Genomic DNA, 27,377 nt, shown 5'->3' with positions numbered 1-27,377 from the left:
CGGCGTGGCCATCCCCCCTGGAGAGTGATTTCTCGCTTTCTGTCTCTTTGTCTCTCTCTCTGTCTGTCTGGCGAGCGCACGCGCCCTATAGCAAAAACCTCTTAAAAAATAAATAATAATTATTTAAATAGATTGTATTTGTTATTGTTAATATTTTCAAAAATTTGACCAGAAGAGAACGAGGGAAAGTGAGAAATCAAGCCACCAGGTTGAGGACTTGAACCTCTGTTGGCCATGTGAGAGTCCAGTGCTTTAACTACCATACCACCTGTCGGTCCCTTACTGGTTCTTTCTATTAATTGTTTAGAAATTTTTAATGTTTAAAACTTGCTATAGGACACACATGCTTGCCATAGAGAGACAGAAAGTGAGAGGAAGAGATGAGAAATTACTCTCCAGGGGGTATGGCCGTACCGCCATCCCGGTCTTCATTCCCCTTTTGAGAAGTTGGGCATACATCATGCATATACATGCACCTGGTATGTTTCGAGCTCTTAGGTTTGGTACTCAAACCATTGCAGATGGCCATGTGGGATATAGTCATCTTAATCACCACATCACTGGCTGCCCCTAATTAATTTTATTTAATACTTATTTCTTTCTTCACTTTCACACACACACACAGTAGGATCTCAAGCCACAATTCTGCCTGCCTTTCCTCCCAATTTTTTTTTTTTTTTGAGAGATTTTTGCTACAGGACACGTGCATTCACCAGAGAGAGACAGAAAAATAGAGAGCAAAAAATTACCCTTTGTGAGGATGGCCGCAATTTGCTCCCCTCCATTCTCCTCTTGGGATTTTGATCACGTATGTACACTCGCCCAGTGTGAGTTTAAACTGCCAGGTCTAGGACTCGAACCGTCATCTGTGTGGGAGTCCTGCGATGTTATCATTATGCCATCTGCTGGTCCCAGCAGATTGTTTTAAAATATATTGTACATTGGGGCCAGCAGGCAGCATCGTGTTTGGGGGCGCTGAACTCTCACATGTCCAACCGTGGTTTGAGTCCCAGACCTGGAGACTTGCTTTCTCAATTTCCCTTTTCTCATCTCTCTCTGGTAAGTGCATGTGCTATATAGCAGATTTTAAATAAATAATAGTAGTAAATAAATAAAATCTTTAAAGTTGTATATTGTGCACTTATTCCTGAATAGTTAAGAAAGAAATTTAGAGATGCATTCTGTGTTTTTGTATGCAAACTTAAATATATTGTGAGGTAAAATGCAAATTTAAGATAAGTGTGAAACTTATTGAATGGCCTTCTATTACTGAGATCTTTTATTCCCTAGGAGTGTGGATTCACTCTCCTTTAGGAGAATTTTAAGAAACTTTGATTCCAATTAGTGAACAGAGTAAATATTGTAAATGAAATGAGCTGAGCTGTTTTAGAAAACTATTTGCTCACTTAGTTCTACAGGTTTTTAAATCGAGCATTATTATCTTTGAAAATTTCTCAATACTTTTTCTTTCTATTCTCTGCAAAGCCTGGCTTTAGACTCTGTGGCTTCGTATGCTTTTGTGTGTGAGTTATTGGTAGCCTACTTTAGGCTCTTTTTAAACCCCATTTTTCAAAGGTTGTCTTTACTTAGAAGATTTTTGTCATGAATGTCCTTTTTATTGATTCACTTCTCAAGTTAATTTGTTGGTAAATTTGTTTATGACTGCTTCATTTGCTTTTTGTCTGCTTAGCATTGATCTGGTAGCCTTGCTCCAGAAGCCTGTTCCTCCCAGGCAAGCCTCAGAAGCCAACTCCTTTGAAACTTCCCAACAGCAGGGCTTTGGACAAGCCCTTGTCTTCACAAATTCTCAGCACAACAATCAGATGGCACCAGGGACTGGCAGCTCCACTGCTGTCAACTCCTATTCTTCTCAGAGTCTGGTAACTCACTTTTATTTCAATATGGGATATTAAGAAATGGACCATTTAACCGATGTATTCTACAATATAGCCTATACTTTGCAAACATTTTCTAATTACAAAAAAATTCTACAGTAGTTCTGAGTCCAGAAAACAATGATGTGATAATTTCCAAGCACATATCTGATAATTCCATGTGGAATTTAACCACTCTGAGTTTCCTGGATGAAGACAAAAATATTTCTCTTTAAGTTAAATTATTATTATTATTATTATTATTTTTTTTTTTTTTTTTCGCTATAGGGCGCGTGCGCTCACCAGACAGACAGAGAGAGACATAGAGAGAGAAAGCGAGAAATCACCCCCCGGGGGGATGGTCACACCGCAATCCCTTCTCCTCCATTCTCCTCTCGGGATCTGGGGCACGTGAGTTTTAATCCACCGGGTCCGGGACACGAACCACGGTCAACTACGTGGGAGTTCAGCGACATAGCCATTACGTTAACTGCTGGTTCCCAAGTTAAATTATTTTTAATCAATGGTCACCCAGATTGAAAATTTGTTTCAAAGCCTTGTTTCTCCAGGGACCAGCACATGGCACAATGGTTACGTGGCTGGACTCCCATGTGGTTGACCATGGTTCGAATCTCGGATCCAGTGGCTTAAAGCTCACCCTGGGTGTATGTGTGTGCATGCCCAAAATCCTGAGTGGAGGAGAAGGGATTGTGGTATGGTCATACCCCTCCACCCCAGGGGGGGTGTGATTTCTTGCTTTCTGTCTCCCTGACTCTCTCTGTCTCTCTGGCGAGGGAATGCACCCTATCACTCTTAAAAAAAAAAAAAAAAAGAAGTCTTTCTCCATACTTAGCATATTAAATTTTTCATTTGTTTTCTAGTTTAGTTAATGCAAATATTTGTCAGTATTACCTTGCCATAAAATCATGCAAAAAAAAAAAAAAGTTCTTTCCACATCTGCATAGGTGCTTCAATTTTTAAAAATTTTCTGTATTATTTCATAAAATAAGACTACTTTTGCATAAAATGCAAGCAGAGTAACAGAGGCTCTTATAGTTTGGGTATGTGTTCATTGATTGAAACGGTGTGATCCAGTGCCACATGTATGATTCTGGCTTCCTATGAGATGTTGGCCTTTCGTAAGCGCTCTCATCAGCAAGAACACCAGAGCAGGATGTGAAGATCAGATGATGAGGGAACCAGCAGTTAGCATAATGGCTATGTCACTGGACTCCCACGAAGTCGACTGCGGTTCGCGTCCCGGACCCAGTGGCTTATAAAACTCACTCCGGGCGCGTGTGCGTGTGTGCCCAAAATCCCGAGAGGAGAATGGAGGAGAAGGGATTGCGGCGTGACCATCCACCCTGGGGGGTGATTTCTCGCTTTCTGTCTCTATGCCTCTCTCTGTCTGTCTGGCGAGCGCACGCGCCCTATAGCAAAAAAAACCTCTTCAAAAAAAGAAAAGAAGAAACTTAAGAGCATAAGTTATAAATAATGTAGCTACAGATCAGTGAATGAAATCCCTAAGAAGATTTTGTCATGAATGTACTGTGCGTCAGTTCATTTCAATAGGAAACGTACCAACTGTAGGAAGTTCTGAACTGGCAAGAGGATGGGTATAAGTGATGTGGATTTAGATCTGTAGCTTTTCACAGTGATAATTATTTTGATTTGCTCATTGGTGTGTTTAATCTGAAATATGTTGTTGAGAAACAGAAATTTGTCTCCTTCGTGACTTAAATACTTTATTGTACACTGACAAAATTGAGAACTGAGTATGTAAGCTTTTCATTGCTGTCTTTTACTACTCTGCGTAGTGTAGCCATGTTGCAGGCTTTTCAAACTTGGCATTCGTAGTTTCATTTGTATATGAAGATGTTGTCACTGCTTGAAGTGGGACAGGCCAATACGTTGTGTCATCTCTTATTTTAAGAAGGCCTTATAAAATCCCTAATTTTTATTTTTGGAGAGGTTTTCGCTATAGGGCGCATGCGCTCCCCAGAAAGACAGAGAGAAACATAGAGACAGAAAGCGAGAAATCACCCCCCAAGGAGGATGGTCACGCCGCAATCCCTTCTCTTCCATTCTCCTCTTGGGATTTTGGGCATGCACGCACACGCGCCCTGCATGAGTTTTAAGCCACCGGGTCTGGGACGCGAACTGCGGTCAACTACGTGGGAGTCCAGTGACATAGCCATTACGCTAACTGCTGGTCCCTAAAATCCCTAATTTTTGACTGACCTATCTAGGTCTTTCTTCCTCTGCCTTTCCATCTGCTGCTAGTATAATGATGTAACTAACATCTTTGCTGATTTTCTGAATTCGATGGCCTGGCCACCAAAATCATAGGTAGGGCTTGCGTTTTTCTGGTGACCTTCACATGTGTTGCCTATGCCATGACCAGCAACTTGAGAAACTGGAGTCAGAAATGTTTGTTTACTGCTATTATTAGAGAAGTGGCTGTCAATCCTACAGCACTTTATAATTATTAGCGAACTTAATAAATAAAAACAGCAATGATGATTATAATAATAAAAATAGGGATCAGCAGATAGAGTCATGGTTATGTTGACTTCCACATAGTCAACTGTGGTTCGAACCCAGACCCGGTGGCTTAAAACTCATGCCAGGGTTGTGTGCATGTGTGCCCCAAATCCCAAGAGAGACTGAAGAAGGAATTGTGGCATGGTCATCCCTCCTCGGGGTGTGTGTGACTGCTCTCTGTCTCTTTCTCTCTCTTCCTTCAGCGAGCACACATGCCCTATAGCAAACATCTCTCTTAAAAATATGTTAATAATACCAGAGTCTAGGGGCCGGCAGGTGACATGGTGAGTAAGGGCACTGGACTCCTTCATGACCAACCACGGTTCAAGTCCTGAACCTGGCGGCTTGCTTTCTCACTTTCGCTCTGTCTCTCTTTAGTCAAATTTAAGTAAATTAAATGAATAAACGAACAACGTTAAATAAAATAGTTCTTTTAAAAACATAATGCCAGAGTCACACAGGACAGAAATGAGGATCAGTCATTTATTTGGCTTGGGATTTGGTCATTGTACATGTTTGTGTATGTGTGTATGCATGCACACATATTTATTAATGCATGTATTTTAAAACTCCCTCCTTGCTTGATTCCAATGTTTATAAATGGGGTGTTGAGTCTTAAATACCAAATCTTATATATGGCAAGGCAACTGGCATTGACTCATGATTTCATTGTGTTATAAAGCGCACTGAAATACATTTGATGAAACTAGTCGAAGCATGTTAGAGAATATCTGAGAAAAGCAATGAAGAGGAGAAACAGCGTCATTGAACTTATGGGCTTTGAGCTAGGTTTTCACAGATTGTTAGCAAAGTAGGAGAGATATAGTGGGCAGTGGGCAAAGACTCTGGAACTGTGGAGAGTCAGGTTAGTACATCTACTTTCATAGGAGCAGATTCTATGTTTGAAGTGCCACAGCATAACACTTGGCCCACGATGGAGAATTATGATAATTAGGGCACTCCTTTATTCTGAATGTTGACAACAGAAATATATATTTCGTGCCTGTAGGTGTCATAGCGGTTGAGGAGGGTGGACTCCCACATGGCCAGCTGTGGTTCGAGTTCTGGACCTGGCAGCTTGCTTTCTCACTTTCTCTCTGTCTCTCTCTGGTCAAATTAAACAAATAATGATGATGAATAAAATTTTAAAAAGTAATATTTGTTTCTACTTACTTGAGCTAACTTCTTTTTAAAGTATTTATTTAATTTATTATTTATTATACTTTTTTCAAGTTTGCTATGGGGCACATGTGCTCACCAGAGAGATAAGGAAAGTGAGAAAGCGGTCTACCAGGTCCGGGACTCAGACTGCAGTTGGCCAAGTGTGAGTCCAGCACCTTAACCATCATACCACCTGCTGGCTCATTGATCTAACTTCTTGTGGAAAATACAGAGTATTTCTGTTTTTGGCCTTGGTTGGATTTGAATTTTTTTTTTTTTTTTTTTTTTTTTTTTTTTTTTTTTTTTTTAATATTTTGCTATAGGGCTCACCAGAAAGAGAGAGGGAAAATGAGAAATCACCCTTCCCCCTCCGGAATGGCCATACTGCAGGTCCTTATTCTCCCATCTTCTTTCGGTATTTTGGGCACACATACTTGGCGCCTGACATGATTTTCACCCCACAGAGTCTGGGGCTCGAATTGTACAATTGGCCATCTAGGATCCAGTGCCTTGACCTCCCTGCCACCTGCTAACTTTGAAATGCTATTTTTGACAATGAAATGAGCTTATCTTTCAGAGTGATCTTTATAGATTAAAAATTGAGTTGATCTATTTTCTCATCATCAGCTTTCGTTCTCCTTAGATGTTGATATAGGTATGACATCCTTAGGACAGATAGGGAGGAATGACATTTTTGGGGGGGGCGTGTACTTTTTAATGGAGCATATCTGGTGTTCTTAGTCATCTAAACATCTAGAAATGAATACAGCAGTACCCAGGGTATTTGTTCAGCCTCTCATACCTTTATATTTCACTGTCTTATTTTGGGATAATAACTGTAAGTTTTGAGACCTATATTTCTTCTTGCGTCATAACCTCTGATCTGTTCTCTGACCAAACCTATTCTGATCATTATTGTGATTCACAGATTAAGAAAGTAATGTGCTTTTGTCAAGCATATCTTTTTCATTTACTTCATAGTATTCCTCTTTAGTTTAAAAAAAAAAAAAAGTGGTATTTAATTATAAGCAATGGTATCACCCTAAAAGAAAAATCAGTTTCTTTGAATTTGTAGCTAATATGTTTCTTTTCTTTAACCCTTCTGAATCAGAAAAGATTGCTGAAATTTATTTAGTCAGTTCTTATTTCATAGTAGTATTTTCTAAGGTGAGTCTTACTAACTCAGATGTTTTAGGTTATAGTTTTTAAAATGTTTGGTGTATTTTTAAAGCCCGGGGTAGAAATTCTGTATTGCTGAGGATTCTCTTACTTTTCTTTGAAGTCATCCGTCCTTGGTTCAGGATTTGGAGAGCTTGCACCATCAAAAATGGCAAACATCACCAACTCCCAGATTTTGAACCAGTTGAAAACTCCAAATTTGGGTCAGTTTACCAGTACCTCAAGTTCACAGCAGAATAGTACGAGTCCCCCAACAACTACTACTTCTTGGGACCTCAAGCCCTCAACATCCGAGCCTTCAGTCCTCAGTCATTTTGGTAAGATGACATTTTCTGTGCTCATTTGTACCTATTGAGTATATGGTATACATTCACGAGTGAGTTGCTATGATGAAAATGCTAATGCGGAACTTGTGCAGACAGGTTTCTTTTCTTTTTACAGTTTTTTAAAAAGAATTCTTTTTTTAAAAGGATTATTTTGATTTATTTATATATTATTTTTTCACATGAGTTTTGCCAGAGAAAGACAGAGAGAGAAAAGGAGAGTGAGAAAGCAAGCCAGCCTCCAGGTCCAGGACTCCATCCGTGGTCGACAATGTGGGAGTTCCAGCACCTTAACTACCATACCACCCGCTGGCCCCATCTTTTTCTTTTCTTTCTTTCTTTCTTTTTTTTTTTTTTTTTTTTTTTTAAGATTATTGCAGTAGGGCGCATGTGCTCACCAGAGGTAGATAGACAGAGGAGGAAGGTGAGAAATCACTCTGGAGTGGTGGTGGTGGGGGGTGGTGGGTGACCATTCTGCTCTCAGGATTTTTGGCATGCATGCACACACGTCTAGAATGTTTTTCAAGCTACTGGGTCTGGGACTCAAACCGCAGTCAGCCATGTTGGAGTCAGGGGCCTTAATCACTACACATCCTTCTGGCCCTCAGATGTTCCTTTTTAATGGCACTCTTGCATATTTCTGAATTAAATCAGTCTTACTTGTGTTGTATATCTGCATGTACTGTATCATTATATGTTAGAAGCATATGCCTTGAAGAAATATATTGATACAAAGCTGATAGAAGCAGGCAAATATGAGTATACAACACTTCTTTTTTATTTTATTTTTTTAATCTCAAGCGATATACATTTTATTTTGCTTTGCTTTTCAGTCAGAGGGTTGTTTTTGTTTTTCGTTTGCTTTATTAGTATTTTTAAAAATTCTTCTTTGTTTTTCAAGCTTCGTTGTCCAATTGGCTAAGGTTTCTTTTTTTAGTTTTTATATATATTTTTAATTATTAAAAATCATACATTAAATTGCTAGTGAAGGTAAATGCATATATGGGATTTTCTGAGCTCTGTTAGAAGAGCAGTTACAGAGCTAGTAGTGGTGTAGTGGTTAGGGTACTGGACTCCCATGTGGTTGACAGCAGTTTGAGTAGCAGACTCAACAGCCTGAAACTCATGCCATGTGCATGCATGGCCAAAATTCTGAGAGGAGAATGGAGGAGAAGGAATTGCAGTGTAGCCATCCCCTCTTGGTGGATAATTTTTCATTTTCTGTCTGTCTCCTTGACAAAAAGACATGTCCCAATAGCAAAAATCTCTCAAAAACAAAAGAAGAGCAGTTACAAGGTGGAATGTGGAGAACATTTGAAAATACACCCTCTGTGATGCTTTCTCTGACCTTTGCATGTTTCTACCACATTTTGGTCAAGCTTTACCTTTTGTGGTTTATACTGAAAAGCATGATTTTTATGCTGAATGTAGTAGTTTAAATCTCTCACAAAATTGTGGCATTATTCCACCATTCCCTGCCAGTGCACACATGCTACACTAGATTAAACATAGTAGGAGATTACTTAAGTCATAGAATTGGCTGCACGGACTGGTTTATGTTTAGGGCAGATCGAAAGACACATTGTTGTGATCAATGAAATGGCTTACTTTTTTTCAGTATAGTGGTCTTTGTCACCCATGGTTTTATTTTGAGTGATTTTGATTACCAGAACTCAACCTTGTTAAAAAAAAAAATAGGTGAGTACAGTAGAATAAGATATTTTGATGAGACCACATTCACTTACCTTTTATGATAGCATAGTGTGATAATTGTTCTGTCTTATTAATAGTTATTATTGTTATCCTACAGCACTTAATTTATAAGTTAAACTTGATCACATGTATGTATATATAGGACAAATCATAGTACATCGAGGGTTTGGTACCACCCTGCAGTTTCAAGTACCCACTGGGGGTTTGGGGATGTATTGCCCATAGATAAGCAGAAACTATTATACCTCACTTTACTCCTGGGTTTAAAGTGACGTCTACTAGGGAAACTTGTTAGAGACTTAAGTTCCAAGGTTTTTATTGGTGTCTGTATACATAGGCACTCTCTACCTGGTTGTTGAGTCCCCAAAGGTAAGTAGATGTTGAACATCTGTGGAGTTTATACAGACATTGTATAATTAGCTGTTCTTATCAGTTAGTGTGTTAGCATCTTTTGCTTAGCACAAACTTACATTTTAAGTTACCAGATGCTAGGCCAGTGCCAGCATTCATTTAGCCATTCTAATAGCAGTCATAGGCTTCCTCTGTATGTATGTGTACGTTATGTGTGTGTGTGTATGCATTGCATACAGGCATGCTATCCCTATGTACTTTTTGGGACATGCTCTAATATCAAATTAAAAAATAGAATAATCTAAATTATATCTGCCATCTGTGTTTTGTAAAGTAAGTCTTATTGGAACTTGGCCAAAGGCTGGTTATTTTTTATCTATGAAATTAGAATAGTGTAACTGCTGACAGATGATCTTGAAAGGCTAAAATATGCATTAACTGCCCTTTACTGAAAAAGATTGGTGACCCCTTTCCTATATGATAGCAGTGGCATTTTGAATCAGTTTTGAAAAAATGTTTTTTGCAGTTGGCTATCTGGCTGGAAATTGAAGTTGAATCCCTACGTCAAAGTACCAAAATGGTGTAAATATTTAAATGTAAATACCAAATATTGAACAGTATTAGAACAACAGTGGAAAGATTTTTACATATTCTGTGTGAGGGGAGCCTTTTTTTGGGTATGACAGAAAATATAACTACTAAATCAAAGGCAGACAAGAAGCTGGCCCTGTAGCCTAGTGGTTAAGGGAGCCCAGTTCACACATGTGTGACTCCTGTTTGAGTCCTTGCCCTAGAGACCTGAAAGAAATGCTGGGTATATGTGCATGCATGCCCCAAATCCCAACAGGATGGAGAAGTGAAGGACTCAGGATTGTGGTGTGGTCATGCCCCATTGGGACCTTTTTTTTCTTCCTCTTCCTCTCTCTTTGGTGAGCACATGTGCCCTCTGGCAATAATTTTTGTTTTTTTTTAAAGACAATGTACGAAAACAATTGAAAATCATATTATAGATATAAGATTTATTTTCCTTAATATAAAAGGAGTAATTAAAAATAATGGCAACCAGCTACCAGATTTTTTAAAAAATGTCCTGGGATCAGCAGTTAGCATAATGGCTATGTTGCTGGACTCCCATGTAGCCGACTGCGGTTCGAGTCCCGGACCTGGTGGCTTAAACTCACGCCAGGCGTGTGTGCGTACATGCCCAAGATCCCTAGAGGAGGATGGAGGAGAAGGGATTGCGGTGTGGCCATCCCCCCTGGGGGGTGATTTCTCACTTTCTATCTCTGTCTTTCTGGCGAGCACACACGCCCTATAGCAAAAACCACTCAAAAAAAAAAAAAAATCTTGAGAGGTATGGGTAGAGTCCACAGGAAGCATATGGGATGATGCTGAAGTGTAAAATGATTTATCTAATTTTAGTTTACATTTATTGTACCATTTTCCACCAATCAAAAGATAGAGGTTTGATATTATTATACTCTTATCTTATGGATACCAATTTTGTAGAGTTTAACATTTAAAATATATTTACCCTTTGAACCAGCAACTTTATTTTAGTAATTGATCCTGCAGATATATTACATTTGATAAAAATATCTTCCATAGAAATATATTTATTATGCGGGTCAGCAAGTGACATAGTAGTTAAGGTGCTGGACACTCCCACATGGCCTATCACAGTTCGAGTCCTGGACCTGGTGGCTTGCTTTCTCACTCTCCCACTCACTCTGTGTGTCTCTCTGGTCAAATTACAATACATGAATGAATAAATAAATAATTCTTTACCAAAAAAAGATATATTTTTCACTGTACTATTTTTCATAGCAACAGACTGGAAAACCTAAAAGTCTATTAATAATACTAGTATTTGCTTTTAAAAAAGCATATCATATCTGGGCACAGTCCTAAAATGTGTTTTGTGAGGCAATCCCACATGGCAAGGTTCCCAGTTCAAGTTCAAAGAATTTCCTAAGTACCTGAAGCATGTGCTTGCCCATAATCTGGGACTGGCTGAAGGCTTGGGGAGGTCAAGGTATGGGGTTCTGTCTCTCTGTCTTTCTTACTCTTGGAATAAGTAAATAAATATATCTCTTAAAAACCAAATGAAGTAGGTTTTTTTTAATATTAATGTGAAATACTCATAAATTAAATGGTTTGAAAATTAAATAACAGTGAGAAGGTAAGGGGTAAGTGTGTATGTGTGTGTGTATGTAGGTATATCTGTATGTGTTGGTGTGTGTGTATATGTGTCTGCTTATATACGTGTGACATAGCGTTTGCCTCTGTAGATAGAGCAAGTCTAGGGACTAGGGTGAAAGGGAGATTTATATTCATCTTACACATTATTGTACCTTTTCAATTTTGTAACAAAATATATATTAGTCAAAAATTAAGAACTGAATAGAATAATTTTTAACTTATGTAGAAAATAAATAAGACAATACAAATAAAATTCTATTCACTAACAGCCAGGTGTTATGTTGTAATTCAGTATCCTTCTTACCAGTTCCCAACCCCATATACTTTAGCATAAACCGTATTTTCTCTCTGCCTAGGAAATATGGTACTAAATCTATTCAGGCATTCTTTTCCATTTATCATATGCCACATGGTATACATATTTATCTATATATAAGAAAACACATAGAAGGTGATCCAGAGAACCTTGAGATGATGGAACCCTTCATGGATCAGTGATGGTGGAAGCAGAAGTTCAAAGTCCTATTCCTACATGACTGTTGCTTACTTTTTTATTCTTTACATATTTCATAGACTTTAAATCTCAGCCTGAGCCATCCCCAGTTCTTAGCCAGTTGAGCCAACGACAGCAGCACCAGACCCAAGCAGTCACTATTCCTCCTCCTGGTTTGGAGTCCTTTCCTTCCCAGGCAAAACTCCGAGAATCAGCGCCTGGAGACAGTACCTCTACTGTGAACAAACTTTTGCAGCTGCCCAGCATGGCTGTCGAAAATATTGCCGTGTCTGCCCACCAACCACAGCCCAAACACATTAAACTTCCTAAGCGGCGGATACCTCCTGCTTCTAAGGTGGGTTTTCCATTAGGATGTCACAGTCCAAAAGGTGTTTTTATGTCATTTCATTGTATTTGGTTATTTTATTGCCAGAGGATACATTTGTGAAAGAGAAAGCACCTCTTGTAGTGTGTGTAATCACTGTAGTCTTTTTCCTTCAGTTCTCCATTCTGTCAAGAGTTTTGGGCATGTAAGTGTGCGCACCTGGCATGTAAGCAACCAGCTCTGGGACTTGAAGCCTGGGCCAACCATATGGGTTCTGGCCTCCTCTGCACAATACTTAACCACTTAGCTATGGGCTGGCCCAAAGGTGAATTCATTTTGACTTCTAGCTCAAGTAGTGGACTATTAAGTCTCAGAAACTGTTGCAATATTTATTTTTATTTAACTGTTTTTAGGATTAAAAAAAATTTATTTAATTTTATTATTTTTATTTTAAAATTTGCGGTAGGGCACTAGAGAGAGATAGAGAAAGAGGGAAAGTGAAAAAGCAAGCCACCAGGTCTGGGACTCAAACTGCAGTTAGCCATATGGGAGTCCAGCACCTCAACCACCACGCTATCTGCTGGCCCCGATGCAGTATTTTTCAGTCACATAGTTTACTCTTTATGAAGATTTGTCCATTTAAAAAAAATTTTTTTAGAGAGTTTTTTGCTATATGGCATGTGCACTTGCTGTAGAGACAGAGAAAGACAAAGGCAGAAAGCATGAAGACACCCCACAGGGAAGATGGCCTCACCACATTCCCCCCTCCTCCATTCTCCTTTTGGGATTTTGGACGCGTGCGTACACACATGCACCTGGTGTGTGTTTAAGCCTCCGGGTCCAGGACTCAAACCTCAATTGACTACGTGGAGTTCAGTGACGTAACCATTACGACATCTGTTGGTCCCAAAGATTTGCCTATTTCTGAGGGACTGGATTTATATTAGAGGGAGTGGGTTTGTGCTGAGAGCCAGAGACCTTTAATTCTAGTACAGACTTAAAGATCTCGGTCAGAGAATCTGTTCTTGTATAGTTTAAACTGTTTTCCCGTAATTAGAGAACACATGATTCCTTGACCAGGTAATACTTTCATCATTGGTATATCTTTGAAAATAGAGTTGAGGGGCCAGCAGGTGGCATGGTGGTTAAGGCACTGGAATTCCCACATGGCTGACCACGATTTGAATCCTGGACCTGCCAGCTTGCTCCCTCACCCTCACCCTCTCTCTCTCTATGCCTGTCTTTCTCTGGCAAAAACTCATGTGAAATAATAATAATGATAAATAAGCAAAATAAATAATTCTTTTCTTTCTTTCTTTTTTTTTTTTGAGAGGTTTTTTTTTTTTTTTTTTTTTTTTTTTTTTTTTTTTAACGGGCGAGTGCCCGCCCCAGACAGAAAGTGAGAATTTACCCCCCGGGGGGATGGCCACGCTGCAATCCCTTCTCCTCCATTCTCCTCTCGGGATCTTGGGCATGCATGCACACGCACCCAGCATGAGTTTTAAGCCACCAGGTCCGGGACTTGAACCGCGGTCGGCTACATGGGAGTCCAGTGACATAGCCATTACGCTAACTGCTGGTCCCACAAAATAAATAATTCTTTAAAAAAAAAAAAACAAAAAAGAAAATGGAGGTGACAACTCATTGTGCACTCTTGTCCCTCACCTGATTACCACCACAACTACCCACCTCCACAGCTCACCCCATTGCTCTGTGAAGCTTGGTGGCATTAATATTCACCATTTCCCTATAAACTTTTAATTTTTATTTCTGTTTTCTCTTTACTGTTTTCATAAGTCCTATTCCCTTTTCCTTCCTCTCTCTGTCACTCTTCCTGTCAGTATTGTCTGGGAAACCCAGTTGCTTGCTTGGCACTGCGTTAGGCCTTTGTGACTTAAGAGTCCCTGACCTCTGTTCCTGACATGACGGCTCTACTCTTTCAGATTCCAGCATCTGCAGTGGAAATGCCTGGTTCAGCCGATGTCACAGGATTAAATGTTCAGTTTGGAGCCCTGGAATTTGGATCAGAATCCTCTCTGTCTGAATTTGGATCAACTCCAAACAGTGAAAATAGTAATCAAATTCCCATCAGCTTGTATTCGAAGTCTTTAAGGTACACAACTTCCTTATTCTCTGGTTTGGAATGAATTTAGTTTTTTGTTTCTAAAGCAAAAAACAGCCTGAAAAAACACCTAGTGGAGACAGTACATCCTGTGGTAATTGAATGTGCTCTTACTAATGTGTAATTCCAGATGTCTTCCATCAACACCAGAGGAAACCTGTATAAGAAACTTCCACTCCTCCCCTCCTGTCTCTTGGCAGCCAATAATCTGTCTCTGGATTTACTTGTTCTGGATATTTCAGATTACTAGAACCACATAGTAAATGGACCTTTTTGTTTGACTACTTTCACTTAGAATACGATTTTCAAGATTTATTCATACTGTACATACATCCTTTTTATTGCTGAGTATCTCATGATGTAGTTATACCACATTTTGTTTATCCATTCATTCATTGATGGGTATTTGGGTTATTTCCTCTTTTTGGGCATAGTGAATCATGCTGCTGTGGACATTCAGTTATACATTTTGTGTACTTTCAGTTCTTTCTAGGAGTGGAACTGCTGAGTCATAACGTACTTAAACATAATCATTTGAAGAACTACTAAACATTTTCTACAGTTGCTACAGCATTTTTTATTTTCTTCTTTCTTTCCTTTCTCTCTTTTCTTTCTTCCTTCCCTTTTCCTCTTATTCTCCTCCTTTTCTTTCCTGTTCTTTTCCTTTTTTTTTTTTTTTTTTTTGCCTTGCCTTGCCTTTCTTCTCTCTCTTTCTTCTATAACTGCCAGAGGGCAGTATACCTGCCTCAGAAAGAGACTTAGCAAGAAAGAGGGAAAAGGCTTGGCATGGTCATGTGTTACAGTCCCTGTTCTGCAATTTCTCCATCCTATAGCAATATGAGGCATGTATATACCCATTCATGGCATGTTTTTCAAGCCACCAGGGCTGGGGTTAGAATCATGCTTGGCCATGCAGTGTTAACTACTTAACTACTACACTGTGAGGCTGGCCCCAGCATTTTAGATTTCTCCCAATAATCTGCAATGGATCCAGTTTCTCCAAATCTTTGCAAGAGTAATTTTTTCAGTCTTTTTTGTTTTGTTTTGTTTTGTAGTTTTAGCTATAGGATGTTCGCTTACTGGAGAGCAATAGATTGTGAGTGGGAGTGAGAACTTACCCTCCTCCCTGGGGGTGGGGTCATGGCCATGGTGCAGTCCCATCTCCATTCTCTTCTCTAGATTTTGGGTGTACACACACACGTGCCCAACATATTTTTCCCCTTTTTTTTTGAAAGAATTATTTAATTTTATCTATCTTTTTCACTTATATATATATATATATTTTTTTTTTTTTTTGAGAGTGAGAGATACTTTTGCTATAGGGTACTTGTGCTCACTTGAGATACAGAGAGAGACAGAGATAGAAAGCAAGAAATCACCCCCCAGGAGGGATGGCTACACCACAATCCTCTTCTCATTCAGTTCCTTTTAGGATTTTGAGCATGCCATATGGTGTGCACTTGCCTGAGAAAGACAGTAAGAGGGAACATGAGAAATCAGTCCCCAAGGGGGATGGCCATGTTGCAATCTTCCTTCTCTATTCTCCTCCTGAGATCTTGGGCACGCACACATATGTGCTTGGTGTGATTTTCAAGTCACCTGGCCCGTGATTTGAACTGAGGTTGGCCATGTGGGAGTCTAGCACCTTAGCCACCACCCTGCCCGCTGGCCTCTTAACCTGTTTTTCAAGCCTCCGGTCCAGTACTCAGTGCAGTCAGCCATGTGGGATCCAGCAGCTTTAACCACCATTCCAGTGACAGGCTCCTGAGTGGAATATTTTTAAATAGAAAATCCTAGATGTTTTTCCTTCCTCCCTCCCTCCCTCCCTCTCTCTCTCTCTCTCTCTCTCTCTCTCTCTTTTTTACTTCTTTATGCTTTCTTATCTTCCCTTCCATTCCATTCCTTTCCCTTCCTTTCTCTTCTCTCTACTTCCCACTCCATTCCTTTCCTTCACAGGAAGTATGTGAGAGGAAGCACCTTTAATAGGGTTGTGTCACTCTGTGACCCCTCTTTCTCCACCTCTACCTCCTCAGAATCCCGGCACCCTCAGGCTTTCCCAGCCTGTATTTTCTTGCTATCCTAGGATCTGATCCACCGTAGGGTGCTAGCATTACTACTGGGCTATAGTGGCTGGGCCAAAAAATTTTGTGATTTGAGATTTTAATAGTTTTTGCATTTTCCAAAAGCAAAACTTGATATTTGAGTTCTCTTGTAAAAAATGGTCTCAGTGGGACCAGCAGTTAGTGTAATGGCTATGTCGCTGGACTCTCATGTAGTCGACTGTGGTTCAAGTCCCAGACTTGGCGGGTTAAATTCATGCCAGGTGTGTGTGCATGCATGCCTAAGATCCCGAGAGGAGAGTGGAGGAGAAGGGATTGTGGCATGGCCATCCCCCCTGGGGGTGATTTCTCGCTTTCTGTCTCTCTGTCTCTCTCTGTCTTACTGGCGAGCTTACGCACCTTATAACAAAAAAACCTCTCCAAAAAGAGAAAAAAGAATGGTCTCATAAACCTAGATTCCTTTAAAAATCTTGAGAATTCTCTGAGATGTCTGGGTCTTTTGGGACCAGCAGTTAGCGTAATAGCTATGTCGCTGGACTCCCATGTAGTCGAACACAGTTGGAGTCCTGGACCCAGTGGCTTAAACTCATGCTGGATATGTGTGCGTGCTTGCCCAAGATCCCAAGAGGAGAATGGAGGAGAAGGGATTGTGGCATGGCCATCCCCCCTGGGGGTGATTTCTCGCTTTCTGTCTCTCTGTCTCTCTGTCTTACTGGCAAGCACACGCACCCTATAGCAAAAAACCTCTCCAAAAAGAGGGGAAAAAAAAAATGGTCTCAGAAACCTAGATTCCTTTAAAAATCTTGAGAATTCTCTGAGATGTCTGGGTCTTTTGGGACCAGCAGTTGGTGTAATGGCTATGTCGTTGGACTCCCATGTAGTCAAATATGGTTGGAGTCCTGCACCCGGTGGCTTAAACTCATGCTGAATATGTGTGTGTGCGTGCCCAAGATCCCGAAAGGAGAATGGAAGAGAATGGATTGCGGCGTGGCCATCCCCCCTGGGGAGTGATTTCTCGCTTTCTGTCTCTCTTTCTGGCGAGTGCACGTCCCCTATAGCATGGTGGGTAAGGCAGCTATAGCCCACGTGGCCGACTGCACGATTCAAGTCCTGGAGTCCGTGGTTTGAAAACCATGCTGGACATTTGTGTGTGTGTGCATGTGCCCAATATCCTGAAAACAAAGGAGAGATGGAGGAGAAAGATTGCGACATGGCCACCCCCGATGGGGGCTCCATTCTCACTTTCCTTCTCTCTCTCCAGCAAATGCGTGTGCCTTCTGGCAAATTTAAAATAGAAGAAGAAAGAAACCAGATCTTTTTGTCAGGTTCGAAGTCATGCCCTTCCCCCCAAAAAATAGTAGAAATTAGGTGGGTCTCATTTGGGGGAGGAGGAAGAATTCTTTATCTTGAATATTTAATAAATTTTCATGAAGCTGTGTAGTGACAAATTTATGTCTTATACCTCTCATTATTTTCAGTGATCCTTTGAATACCCCTTTGTCAATGACCAGTGCAGTACAGAACTCCACCCATACAACTTCAGTGGTTACCTCCTCCAGTCTGACCAGCTCATCCCTGAGTTCCACTAGTCCAGTAACAACGTCTTCCTCCTATGACCAGAGTTCTGTGCATAACAGGATCTCATACCAAAGCTCTGTGAGTCCATCCAAGTCAGCTCCAGGAACTGTCACGGTAAGGGATGTTTCAAGTGTTTTAAGATACCTCCTTTGGGACCAGCTGGGGCATGGTGGATAAGAAGGCTGAATCCCACATGGCCAACTATGTAGTTCAAGTCCCAGATCCGGGAACTTGAAAAATATGTCAGAGGGCCAACAGATGGCTCAGTGGTTATGTTGCTAGACTCAACATGGCTGACCATGGTTTGAGTCCTGCACCCAGTGGCTTGAAACTAAGGCCAGGCACGTGTTCATGTGTGCCTAAGATCCCAGGAGGAGAATGGAGAAGAGATTGCAGCATGGTCTTCCCCCTGGGGGTGATTTCTCACTTTCTTTCTCACTGTCTCTTTCTTTCTCTGGCACACCTATGCACCTTAAGGCAAAAAACAAAACTCTAAAAAAAGAGAAAAGAAAAACATTTCAGACATGTTTGCGTGCATGCTCACAATCCCAAAAGGAGAATTGAGGAGAAGGGATTGCTGTGTGACCATTCCTTATAGGGGATGCTTTCTTGCTTTCTCTTTTTTTCTGTCAGTGAGCACATGTGCCCTGCAGCAAATTAAAAATAAGTAAATAATTAGCCTATCTCTTAAAAGAAAATATTTAAAAATGAAAAAATAATAAAGGCATTGTGAGATATCCTGTTTGGAAGTTCATGTGTGTTTTGGTAAATGAAGCCTGTTGTATGAGTTTATTGTAGCAGTTCACTAACCCTTTGCGTATACTCCTTGAGTTTGGCTATAATGGGCACCTCTGCACTTGAGCATAAATGGGCCCATAGCCACATAGATGTTGTGGAGAAAACTGGGCCTCCCTGTTGTATAAGCATTTTGGTTATGGTATTTCCTAAATGGCTCACCTTGCCTGCCTCTCTGAATATTTCAGGCAGTCTCCTTTTTTTACTGCTTTCTTCCAGTGCATGTAGTTCTGGATCACCATTAGCTTTGATATATTAAAATTGTGCATTCTGTGCCTAGCTTTTGTTAATACTGAACTGTAGATAAAAAATTAAAAAAAAAAAAACAAAAAAAAACAGATAGGACTAGCCTGTGGCATGGTGGTTAAGGCAGCTATAGCCCACGTGGCTGACTGCACGATTCAAGTCCTGGAGTCAGTGGTTTGAAAAACACGCTGGACATTTGTGTGTGTGTGCATGTGCCCAATATCCTGAAAACAAAGGAGAGATGGAGGAGAAAGATTGCAACGTCACCACCCCCGATGAGGGCTGCATTCTCACTTTCCTTCTCTCTCTCCAGCAAATGCATGTGCCTTCTGGCAAATTTAAAATAGAAGAAAGAAACCAGATCTTTTTATCAGGTTTGAAGTCTTGCCCTTCTTAGAGGCTTGCTAGCTAGATACTTGATTTTTGTTGCCATTCATAGACTTTATCTTAAGATACGCAAATGTCTCCGGAGAATCTTAGAAGGAAACGTATATTACAAATACAACATTAGTCCTCTCCTGCCCACTCCAAGCAAGGATACATCGGGGGAGGGGTGAGTAGTATCTCTCTCTACTAAGCTCATATGTCTGCATTTCATGTGAGATTAAAAGTGGTATATGCATCAAGGAATTTTTCTCATGTGATGGTATGTTCTATAACTTGATAGGAACATGGGTTACATGAATAACCATTTATTTTTCTTTTTTCTTTTTTCTCTTTTTTGGAGAGGTTTTTGATATAGGGCTCCTGCACTTGCCAGAAAGACAGACAGAAAGCAAGAAATCACCCCCCAGGGGGAATGGCCATGCCGCAACCCCTTCTCCATTCTCCTCTTGGGATCTTGGGCACGCATGCACACAAGCCTGGCGTGAGTTTAAGCTGCCAGGTCCAGGACTCGAACTGCGGTAGACTACATGGGAGTCCAGCAACATAGCCCCTACACCAACTGCTGGTCCCTCTGAGTAATCATTTCTGAAAACTCACTGAATGGTATTCTTTACATATTTCATGGTGCTCTTTACATATAAATTTTACCTTTAAAAAACTGTGGTAAGGGGATCAGCAGTTAGCGTAGTGGCTATGTCGCTGAACTCGCATGTAGTCGACCGTGGTTCGAGTCCCGGAACCAGTGGCTTAAACTCAGGCCGGGCGCATGTGCTTGCATGCCCAAGATCTTGAGAGGAGAATGGAGGAGAAGGGATTGCAGTGTGGCCATCCCCCCTGGGGGGTGATTTCTCACTTTCTGTCTTTCTGGCAAGTGCACGCACGCTCTATAGCTAAAACCTCTCCAAAAAAAAAAAGGTAAGCAAAAACTGGGCTCTAGTTAATGATATGAATGCTGAAATGTACTAATGACTACAAACCTAATTTGAAATGCCACAGAAAAATAGCAAATGAAGGGGCCAGCCAGTGGCATAGTGATTGAGGCTATTGGATCCCATATGGCCCACTCTGCAGTTCAAGTCCTAGACCTGGCAGCTTGAAAAACATGCCAGGTGCATCCGTGTGCATGCCCAGAAATCCCAAAAGGAGAAATAGTGGAAAAGGCATGACCATCTGCCATGGGGAGTGCTTGCACTTTGTTTCTTTGGTGAGCACACTCGCACTAAAAAAATAAAAAGGCAGTTGATTGGTTTAGAGCATGTGCACTTGACAGACAGAAAGTGAGAAATGACCCCTGCAGGGATTTGACCACATTACCATCCCTTCCCTTCCGTTCTCCTCTTGGGATTTTGGGCATCAAAACACAAGCGCCTGGTATGAGTTTCAAGCCTCCAGGTCTGGGACTTGAACCACAGTCAGCCATGTGAGAATCTAGCAGCATAACCATTATACCGTCTGCTAGTTCCAAGCCATGTGTTCTTGATCATGTCATCTTTTTTTTTTTTTTTTTTGAGAGATTTTCGCTATAGGGCACGTGCGCTCGCCAGACAGAGAGAGAGAGACATAGAGACAGAAAGCTAGAAATCACCCCCCGGGGGGATGGTCATGCCGCAATCCCTTCTCCTCCATTCTCCTCTCAGGATCTTGGGCACGTATGCACACGCACCCGGTGTGAGTTTTAAGCCACCAGGTCTGGGTCTCGAACTGTGGTCAACTACATGGGAGTCCAGTGACATAGCCATTATGCTAACTGCTGGTCCCTCACTTTCAGTTCTAACCTGACCTCTCACTCTCCTTGCATGTATCACTGCTCACTTCATTCCTTGCCTAGCCAGAGTGATCTCTCTTGAAGCATTTTTTGTTGGTGGTGTTTTGAGGTTTTCGTCATAGGGCACATGCAGTTGGCAGAGAGAGAGAGAGACAGTGAGAGGGAAAGTGAGAAATCGACTCCCAGGGGATGGCCATGCCACAGTTCATTCTCCTCCTGGGATCTTGGGCATGTACTCATATGCACCCCAGCATGTTTTTCAAGCCTCTAGGTCTGGGACTCTTAACCATAGTCGTCCCCTGGTAGTCCAGCAATGTAACTACTATGCCACCTGCTGGTGCCTTTAAACTTTGGTACTCCTTTGCTCCTGTAAGCTTTGATACTACTTTGGTTTTGCTCATTGCATTCTTCTGCCTAGAATTGCCCTCACCCCAAATGATAAGGTCTTTGTATTGTGTTATCATTTGTGGTTTTTTTTTTTTTTTTTTTTTTTTTTGGAGAGGTTTTTTCACTATAGGGCGCGTGCGCTTGCCAGACAGACAGAGAGAGACAGAGAGACAGAAAGCGAGAAATCACCCCCCAGGGGGGATGGTCACGCCGCAATCCCTTCTCCTCCATTCTCCTCTCGGGATCTTGGGCATGCACGCACACACGCCCGGTGTGAGTTTTAAGCCACCGGGTCCGGGACGCGAACCACGGTCGACTACGTGGGAGTCCAGCGACATAGCCATTACACTAACTGCTGGTTCCCTCATTTGTGTTTTAAAAATGCTTTCTGGGACCAGCAGATGGTGTAATGGTTATGTTGCTAGATTCCCACATAGTCTACTGTGGTTCAAGTTCCAGACCTGGCAACCTAAAGCTCACGCCAGGTGGATGAATGTGCATGACCAAGATCCCGAGAGGAGAATGGAGGAAAAGGGATTGCAACGTACCCATTGCCTTTGAGGGGTGATTTCTAGCCTTCTGTCTCTGTCTCTCCGGCCAGCATATGCACACTATAGCAAAAAAAAAAAAAAAAGAAAAAGATTTAAAGAAAGGAAAAAGTATTAAAGAAAGAGAGAGAGAGAGAGGAAGAAAGAAAGAAAGAAAGAAAGAAAGAAAGAAAGAAAGAAAGAAAGAAAAGAGAAATCTCTCTCAAAGAAACTGCTTTTCAAGGTAGAATGAAATAATTCTCAGGTCTGATGACTACTGTTTCTGGTTCCTTTTTCTATGCTTTTGGTCTTATGCAGTCTTGAGAAGACGCCTTTGATATGTCAGGGTTCTTGCTGTTTTGGATGCACATAGTTGATGGCAGCCTGTAAATGTATTTAGTGGGAATTAATCTCGGTTACTCTTAACCCACTGTCATATATTCAGTGAGATATATGTCGTATTTCCGCTCCCCTCACTGTAACTTTTATTTTAACTCACAATTTTTACCTCGTATGTTTGTTTTACTGCCTCTAATTCTTGTAAATTATTTTAATTTTGATTTAATATTTTAAGTTGTTAGTAGTAGAAGGAGTATTGTAAACAAATTGTAATATTTGTACTAGGTTGAAGTTAGTACTAGGTTTAAGTAATAGCTACCTTGTAACTCTTTAGTAGTTTTGATATGTAAGAAGGAATCTGTTTTAGGTTTTTTTCATGCTCCTCCTCTCATCTGGACAGAGTGGGTCTGAACCTTATAAACCCTTTTATTGGGTGTTTCATGCCACATTCCCCTTGTTTAGTAATCGGAAATATTGTCTGTCTTCCACAAGTGGTGCTCAGGAGATAGAACTTGCATGAGACAGGAAGGTCTTTGGTGATGTAAATATAATGGGACTTTATGTTCTTTGTATAGTTTGACTTTTTGATAATTATTGTAGGACTGTTTCATTGCTTCCTGTGATCTGGGTCCTACTTCATGTCCTTGTTACTTCTCTAAACACTGAATCTGGTTTTTAAAAACGTGAGCTCTTTGGAATTAATTGTATTACTACTTTTTTCTACTAAAAAATAGGAAAAAAAGAACACACTTTTTAGGACCAGCAGTTAGCGTAATGGCTATGTCGCTGGACTCCCACGTAGTTGACCACGGTTCACGTCCCAAATCCGGTGGCTTAAAACTCACGCCGGGCGCGTGTGCGTGCGTGCCCAAGATCCCTAGAGGAGAATGGAGGAGAAGGGATTGCGGTGTGACTATCCCCCCTGGGGGTTGATTTCTCACTTTCTGTCTCTCTGTCTAGCGAGCACACGTGCCCTATAGCAAAAACCTCTTAAAAAAAAACAAACACACTTTTTTATTATTATTATTATTGCATTGTTGGTATTATTTTCCAGGTTGATCAGAGGGAGAGACAGAGAGGGAAAGTGAGAAAGAAGCCACCAGATCCGGGACTTGAACCACGATCAGCCATGTGGGAGTCCAGTGCCCCCAACCACCACACCACCTGCTTGCCCTCCACACTGTTGTTTTTGAATAATATGTATTTCCTGTGTTTGTGAATCTCATTAGAAAATCATCTAGTTAATCATTTGATGTTTTTGTGAGTTTACTTTCTCTTCTGTTTCTTATAGAATGGACATAGTGGTGATCGAAGTCAGCAAACACTGGACAGTAAGTATATCAGCTACCTATTCTTGTCACAGGTGATGGGAACCAAGTGGAGAAAGAGCATTGCTAATGTGATGGGGGAAACACGTCGCACAATAACTTTCTCCAAAAACAGTCTTTCTGCATTTTTTCTGATAACTGCTTCTGATACTTAATTGGAACAGACGGAGCCAGGTTCATTGGTTAAAAGAAAGCAACTCCAGTTCTGTGGTTAAAAAGGTTAGGTAGAGATTCCCATGTTACCAGTGATAACTAAGGTTACTAGAAACCTCACAGCCACATCAAGAAGCATGGATAGTTGTTGCCTTCTACTCTAATCAGACTGTACTCCAAGTGTAGTATATTTAATGCATTTACAAGATGTTTTGCTCAATAGACACTGATCTCAGGTTGATCAGAAGGCTGTGACACCAATAATATGAAGGGTCTTTAAATCAAAAATTGCTGTACTAGTTTAGGAAAGATATGCCTATGGCCTTTAGGACCTGAGGACTGTTGCTTAGGAAGCTTGAGGAAATTTTCACTGTGGATGCTTGACAGAAACTGAGGGGATTCTCCTTCTACTCTTCCTTTAGATCAGCTTAGTGATCATTTGTAGTTTCTTTTTTATTTTTTTTTTAAGAGGTTTTTGCCTTAGGGCATGTGCGCTTGCTGAGAGACAGGAACAGTGAGAGAGCAAGTCAGAAATCACCCCTCAGGAGGGGTGGCATGCCGCAGTCCCTTCTCTGGATTTTGTTCATGCATGTACACATGTTCAGCGCAATTTTTACTCTTTTTTTTTGGGGGGGGGAGATTTTCACTATAGGGCATGAGCGCTCGCCAGACAGAGAGAGAGAGATATAGAGACAGAAAGCGAGAAATCACCCCCCAGGGGGGATGGTCATGCCGCAATCCCTTCTCCTCCATTCTCCTCTCGGGATCTTGGGCACGCACGCACACGCACCTGGCGTGAGTTTTAAGCCACCGGGTCCGGGACGCGAACCACGGTCAACTACGTGGGAGTCCAGCAACATAGCCATTACGCTAACTGCTGGTTCCCCTTCAGTGCAATTTTCAAACCACCAGGTCTGGGACTTAAGCTGCATTTGTCCATGTCAGAGTCTGGTGATGTAACTGCTACACCATCTGCTGGTCTCCATTTGTGCTTTCCTTTATGCTTGGCTAGCTTTTCTGTGATTTTTTTTTTTTTTAAGAGATTTTTTTGGTACGGGGTGCGCTTGCTGGAGAGACAGAGACAGAAAGCAAGAAGTCATCTCCCAGGGGGATGGCCATGCCGCAATCCCTTTTCTTCCATTTTCCTCTTGGGATTTTGAACATGCATGCACATGTGCCTGGCATGAGTTTCAAGCCGCCAGGTCTGGGACTCAAACTGCAGTTGACTACATGGGAGTCCAGCTACATTACCATTATGCCATCTGCTGGTTCCCTGCCATTATTTATAGCAGTTTTCTTTCAACATTCAGTAATGCCAGTGAAGATCCACTGTTGGGTATGGAAACTAGAGAAACTTTTTCATTACAATTGTGTGGGGAGTATGGATATGGAAGTTTAACAGACCAGAGGTGAGCCTCAGTTGAAATTGAGCCATCCCCCTTGGGGATGATTTCTTGTTTTCTGTCTCTCTGGTGAACACATGTGCCTTATAGCAAAAATCTCCCTTAAAAAAAGAAAAGAAAAGAAAAGAAATCGAAATGACAGATTTAATGCCTCAGGGTTGGTTTTCGTATTGATAGTATCACTGGGTTACCAGGGCTATTTGATCAAATGTTGGAAGTTCTGAGCTGACTAAGTGAAATAGGGAATTATCACTCTAGTAGTAGTGTTGGCAGATTTCTTTTATCTAGGCATGGGGTTAAGAATACATATAAAAGTCCCAGATTATTTGGAGATTTTAAATCAGCTATCTGAAAAACATGGCATACATTTAAACTAGTATTTTTTCCCTCTATACTTTCTTCTTTACTCATTCCCAAGCCATCTCCTTTTCTTATTCTTGGAGAGATTTGCTTGTGAACCCATGATCAATGTAATCCAAGGCCCAGAGGGGTATCTTTGGTGGCTTAGTTTTGGATAAGGTATATCTGTGGCATTTTCCTGGTTTCTTTAACATCAGGTTTCCTATTTGTAATAAACTAGGATGTAAAGGCCTCTAGTTGTGTTGATCCTGTTGCTTGTGTGTCTTTTCAGCCATCCCTTCCTTTTAGACTAGGGTGTGTTGCAGTAGGCTCTCCAGTAGCCTACAGCACCACAGAGGTCCATTCTTCTCCCTACCTGGAAAAGACAGTGATGTTTTATTTCCAAGCACATATCTGAGTTGTATGTGTGGACAACATGAAGACTGAGTCTTTTCACAGCTGGGATTGATTTTATCCATGTCCTTTCTGAAACCTCATAAGCTCATTTATTTCTCTGAGAGTCATCTGTTCAAGCATATACCTGGGCAGTTCTCACTGTGTATTCAGAGTAGGTGCTGGGTAGCAGGTGTGTTTCTTTTTACATATTTTAGGCATATGTCTATCTTTCTACAGTGTATACTGTCTTGGTTCTCAACAGCCCCTGACCTAGATAGGCTGCGAGCTTTGGCAATGGCTGCCTGACTTGGTACTGGTTTGCCAGGAACACTCTTGGGGTGGTCTTGCCCTCAGGTTTCACTTTCCCTTGCCATGCCTTTTGAGGACAAGTTGCATCACCTTATAATTGCACATATCAGTCTCAGCACCTCTTCCTTTCTGGGTACTGTGAAGGATCAAGCTCCATTAGGTGGGAAAAGTGTGTCTACATTATAGGACAGTTTATAATGATAAAGGTGTTGTTTCCCCTTAGTCTTGGTCTTGCATGTCTGACAATTGTTTATCATTTTGGTAGTCATGATATGGAAGGGGCTGTCGGGTGACATGCTTGGGTGTTTCCTGGAGAATGTAACTTATATGTAGCTCAATTGAGCCTGACATGTCACAAAATACTGAGTGTATTTCAGATACTCAGGATTGTTCTGGAGCTAAACAGATCTGTTTCTTACAGCTACTTCATCCGTTCCAGCTCCAAAGACAACAGACCCTCCTCCTGCCCTCCCATCGGTGGGCTCCCTGCCCAGCACCACCTCGTGTCCTGCGCTTCCACCCTCTGCATCCCAGCACACTGCCACTTTGCCCTCCTTGTCCCAGCCTGGTGACCTGTCCAACAGTCCCCTCTCTCAGCTTAGCAGGTATGGGGGAAAGGTCGGCCCAGAGTTAGAAGTATAGTGGGATAGAGTTCTTAAGCTCCTATAAAAGGATGTCTCCATGAACAAAACACATTTGTTCCTTCTGACATGACATCTTGGGCTTTTTCATTAATGCTCTAGCTTAGGTTGCGGCTAGATTGGTTCTCAACACCAGATGGGAGAACCGTGACTACTTGTACTGTCTCTGCTAGCATAAAGCACTGGTTATCCTGGAAACAGGGCAGGGCCAAAGGCTCCCTGCCATGCTTCTTGGACCTCAGGAGAGTGCACCAAGCCTGGCCTTTCCTCCCAGTTCTGGGTCCATGCCATGGTGATGTGGTTTGAGGACAATCTTGGATTTCTGAGCAGGTGTATGACTCGCACTGCTCATGGCTTCAGAGATCAAGCTATTAGAACAGAGTAGAGAAATGTGGGTTGGTTTGTTACCTATGTCTTCTGAATAGAATTCTCTTTCC

General features: G+C 41.4%; 1 protein-coding gene and 2 non-coding genes across 7 annotated transcripts in view; all 3 read left to right on the top strand.

The window, feature by feature from the left end:
- Nucleotides 1-27,377, top strand: part of UBAP2 (ubiquitin associated protein 2) — a 118,037-nt gene that overhangs the window by 77,781 nt on the left and 12,879 nt on the right. For 4 of the 5 annotated variants that reach the window (XM_006143113.2, XM_006143110.2, XM_006143109.2 and 1 more), the window contains 7 exons: nt 1,691-1,880; nt 6,862-7,075; nt 11,921-12,195; nt 14,109-14,278; nt 17,826-18,039; nt 23,663-23,702; nt 26,721-26,904. In XM_006143113.2, the coding sequence (XP_006143175.1) occupies nt 1,691-1,880; nt 6,862-7,075; nt 11,921-12,195; nt 14,109-14,278; nt 17,826-18,039; nt 23,663-23,702; nt 26,721-26,904 (1,287 nt within the window). Of the gene's footprint in view, nt 1-1,690; nt 1,881-6,861; nt 7,076-11,920; nt 12,196-14,108; nt 14,279-17,825; nt 18,040-23,662; nt 23,703-26,720; nt 26,905-27,377 lie in introns of those variants that run through there. The other variant, XM_006143112.3, reaches the window with a different exon arrangement.
- On the top strand, nt 2,004-2,086 carry LOC114006851 (small nucleolar RNA SNORD121A). Its single transcript, XR_003548522.1, has one exon. It is a non-coding gene; the product is annotated as a small nucleolar RNA SNORD121A (small nucleolar RNA).
- On the top strand, nt 25,971-26,053 carry LOC114006852 (small nucleolar RNA SNORD121A). Its single transcript, XR_003548523.1, has one exon. It is a non-coding gene; the product is annotated as a small nucleolar RNA SNORD121A (small nucleolar RNA).

Source organism: Tupaia chinensis, unplaced genomic scaffold, assembly GCF_000334495.1.
Source record: "Tupaia chinensis unplaced genomic scaffold, TupChi_1.0 Scaffold000093_1, whole genome shotgun sequence".
Classification (NCBI taxonomy): Eukaryota; Metazoa; Chordata; class Mammalia; order Scandentia; family Tupaiidae; genus Tupaia; species Tupaia belangeri.
This window is presented reverse-complemented; position numbering and strand designations above follow the sequence as displayed.